The 3,445-nt window shown below is 39.2% G+C and overlaps 1 protein-coding gene across 1 annotated transcript; it reads left to right on the top strand.

Annotated features, from left to right (window-relative positions):
- Positions 1-943: 943 nt before the first annotated feature.
- LOC137960540 (pentatricopeptide repeat-containing protein At2g29760, chloroplastic-like) lies at positions 944-2,995 on the top strand. Its single transcript, XM_068808192.1, has one exon. The coding sequence runs from the start codon at positions 945-947 to the stop codon at positions 2,964-2,966; it is 2,022 nt and encodes a 673-aa protein (XP_068664293.1). The 5' UTR covers position 944; the 3' UTR covers positions 2,967-2,995.
- The last annotated feature ends 450 nt before the right edge of the window (positions 2,996-3,445 follow it).

Genomic DNA, 3,445 nt, shown 5'->3' with positions numbered 1-3,445 from the left:
TGAAAACAACAAAAAGGATTTGACTCCATCTAGTAGAGAGTTTTGGAACAAAAGAAGAAGTCAAACCCTGTAAGGTGTAGAAGCAAGAGAGTCAAACCTTTGGGAGGATTCGACTATAGAATCAAGCCACTGGAAGAAAAAATAGTCAACCCCAAACACAATATTAGACATTATACTGCTAAAAGTTAAAGTTTTATAATATCATACCTAGATCCGGAAGTTGTAAGTTTTCAAATTTTTAAGATCATATCTAATTCCACCATTGCGATGTGAGTAGTTATACACTTAGCAATAATTTGAAATCAATTTTGCAACCTCTTTCATTTTCAAAACATATCAATATGTTCTTGTATGTTATTTTATTGGGACATTTTGAAAGAATTGTTTGAAATCAGTTTTGCAACCTCTTTTATTTTCAGATCATATCGATACGTTCTTGTATGTTATTATGTTAGGCATTTTGAAGAAGTTATTGCTAAGTAGTGAAATTTATGGATAAGATTTCAAATCCTAGGACTTATGTATATTCTTTGAGACAGATTGATCATATTTGGCCAAGTTCTTGTGAATTATATTTTGGAATCAATAATTACATTGATTTGTTGTTATTTTTTTCTACATAAAAACTATACCCTCACTCTTTCATAGCACTAATGTTGCAGGAAAATCCTTGGGAACTCGAATTGATATTGTGGAAAACTCCCGTGAGACATTAAACCGCTGGCGTTTTTAAACATTTGGATTTTGGATGCCGTTGTTGGGGCCCAACGGTTCGTCCATCTGCCACCAAAATTTAAATATTGAAAATCTTCCCGAGTGGGATTGTTTGAATGCCTCCTGTAACATGAGGTCTGGTTTGCTCTTCTTCCATGCCTCCACCCATCATCCCTCCAAACACTTGTTACTTTGTTTCCCTGTCGAAATCCTTCATCGTCCAACACAACATGCAAATCTCCTCCTTTTCGACTCCCTTAAAACCCCGGTGGAATTCAAACTCCATGCTGGTTGTTACCAATCCGGTTCTCTGCATCATGGAGTCTTGTTCTTCTATGACCCAGTTGAAGCAAATCCAAGCTCACATGACCAGAACTGGCCTCATGACTCACCGTTTTCCTGCAAGTAGAGTATTGTCGTTTTGTGCACTTTCTGATTCCGGTGACATAAATCATGCTCGCCTTGTCTTTTCTCAAATTGAAGTACCCAACGTATTTATTTGGAACACCATGATTCGGGGATATGCGAAAGCTAAATGCCCTGAATCCGGGTTCTCCCTGTTTTATCAAATGATCGAGGAAAAAACTGACTTGGATAATCGCACTTTTGTATTCGCGCTCAAGATTTCTGAGTTGTTTTCAGAAGTTTCAGTGGGTGAGCAAGTTCACTGCCAAATACTCAAAGTTGGTTTTTATTCCAATCTACTTGTGCGGAATGCCTTGATGCACTTTTATGTGAAGTATGGTTTTTTGAGCTCCGCACGCCTCATTCTGGACGAAAATTTTGAAAGTGATGTTGTTTCATGGACCACCATGATTGATGGGTACGCCCAGAAGAATCTTCCTAATGAGGCTTTGAAGCTATTTTGCGCGATGATTGAGAGGAAAGTTGAACCTAATGAGGTTACTATGGTTACTGTACTGTCTGCTTGTTCTAGGATGGGTATATTGAACCTAGGAAGATCAATTCACAAGAATATAGAGACCAACAATGAGGATGTCAGTGTCAATGTGCTTAATGCATTATTGGATATGTATGTGAAATGTGGTTCTTTAGATGTTGCTATGGTGATTTTTCGCAAGATGGAATTCAAAGATGTCTTCACATGGACCACTAGTATTAATGGTTATGCAAAAGCTGGGGACTTAACATTTGCCCGGCAGTTGTTTGAGGAGATGCCTGAAAGGAATGTGGTATCTTGGAATGCTCTTATTGCAGGTTATACACAAACAAATCAACCCCAGGAAGCGTTAGATTTGTTTCATGAGATGAATTCTGAAGGTCTTCAACCTACAGAAGGGACTCTAGTGAGTGTACTTTCAGCATGTGGCCAGTTAGGTTCCTTTGACCTTGGTAGGTGGATTTATGAGTATCACATCGAGGGGAAACGGATTCAACTTAGTGTAATCTTAGGGAATGCATTTATTGACATGTATGCCAAATGTGGGAACATTGATGCAGCCTTGAGATTGTTCCATGAGATGCCAAAAAGGGATTTGGTATCCTGGAACTCCATGATTTCAGCATGTGCTATGCATGGTATTGGTGAGAAGGCACTTGTCCTTTTTGAACAAATGAAATCTGAAGGATTAGTGCCCGATGACATAACATTTGTAGGTGTCTTATGTGCTTGTAGTCATGGTGGATTAGTGGCTGAAGGTCGCAAATATTTTAATTGTATAGGAAAGGTGTATGGAATGGAACCCAAGGTGGAGCATTATGCATGTATGATTGACTTACTAGGCCGTGTTGGGCTAATAGAAGAAGCTTATGAGCTCGTAAGGAAAATGCCCATGGAACCTGATGCAGCAGGATGGGGTGCTCTTCTTAATGCATGTAAGATGCATGGAAATGTGGAGTTTGGCAAGCTTGCTGGTGATAAACTAATGCAGTTAGATCCACATGATAGTGGTATTTATGTGCTTTTGTCAAATATGTATGCTACTAGAAACAGGTGGGATGATGTCAAGACAGTGCGAAAGATGATGAGAGCCAAAAGGGTGAAGAAGACTCCTGGCTGCAGTTCCATACAGGTGGATGGCAAATTTCACGAATTCTTGGTTGCAGATAATTCACATTCTCAATCAGAAGAAATATACATGATATTGGATGATCTATACTTTCAGTTGAAGTTGGAAGGGTATGTACCAAATACATCCCAATTGATGGGCTCCCATGAGGGTATTGATTATATCTCTCAAAAGAGAAGACATAAAGCTACTCTATATCAATTTTCCTCTGTTTCTGTTTAATATCTAACATAGTTAACTTGACACACAATCCAATGCCCTCAGAAGTTGAATTCTAGTCAGGATTTTTAGTTGTTTACCTTGGCTGGAAGGTAAGAGGAACACCTCCAGTTAAATGGCATGAACTGGGACCAGCCCAAATATGAGAAATGACAGACCAACTGTTGTTATATTAGGAAACTTGCATGGGACAGCTGCAAATGTAGCACCATGATGGTCAACAGAAATTTATTTCATGTGACCTCCGTAGCTCCACTTTTGTAACTGGGATCTGATCAAATGAGAAAAGCCTTGCTCATCAGCTCCATCATCGATGCATTGTGTGAGGATTTCATTGAGTCATCCCATGCATCCACACTGGAACGCCTGGATAATTTTCCCACCTTAGTTAGGAGCCAGTCTCGTTTTAATTTGAATATTAGATAAACCTATTGTGATGAGTTTTAGCTGTAGAATGAGCAGGCAGGTGCTTAGGCATCAAT

This window comes from Aristolochia californica, unplaced genomic scaffold (assembly GCF_029961685.1).
Source record: "Aristolochia californica isolate CCGP_79_NKW_82.1479 unplaced genomic scaffold, dmAriCali1.0.hap1 SCAF_1, whole genome shotgun sequence".
NCBI classification, from domain to species: domain Eukaryota; kingdom Viridiplantae; phylum Streptophyta; class Magnoliopsida; order Piperales; family Aristolochiaceae; genus Aristolochia; species Aristolochia californica.
Note: the sequence above shows the minus strand (reverse complement) of the source record. Positions and strands in the feature narration are given on the sequence as shown.

Excerpts from the sequence above, each read along its gene's own strand:
- LOC137960540 (XM_068808192.1), top strand. The coding sequence starts at position 945 with ATGCAAATCTCCTCCTTTTCGACTCCCTTAAAACCCCGGTGGAATTCA.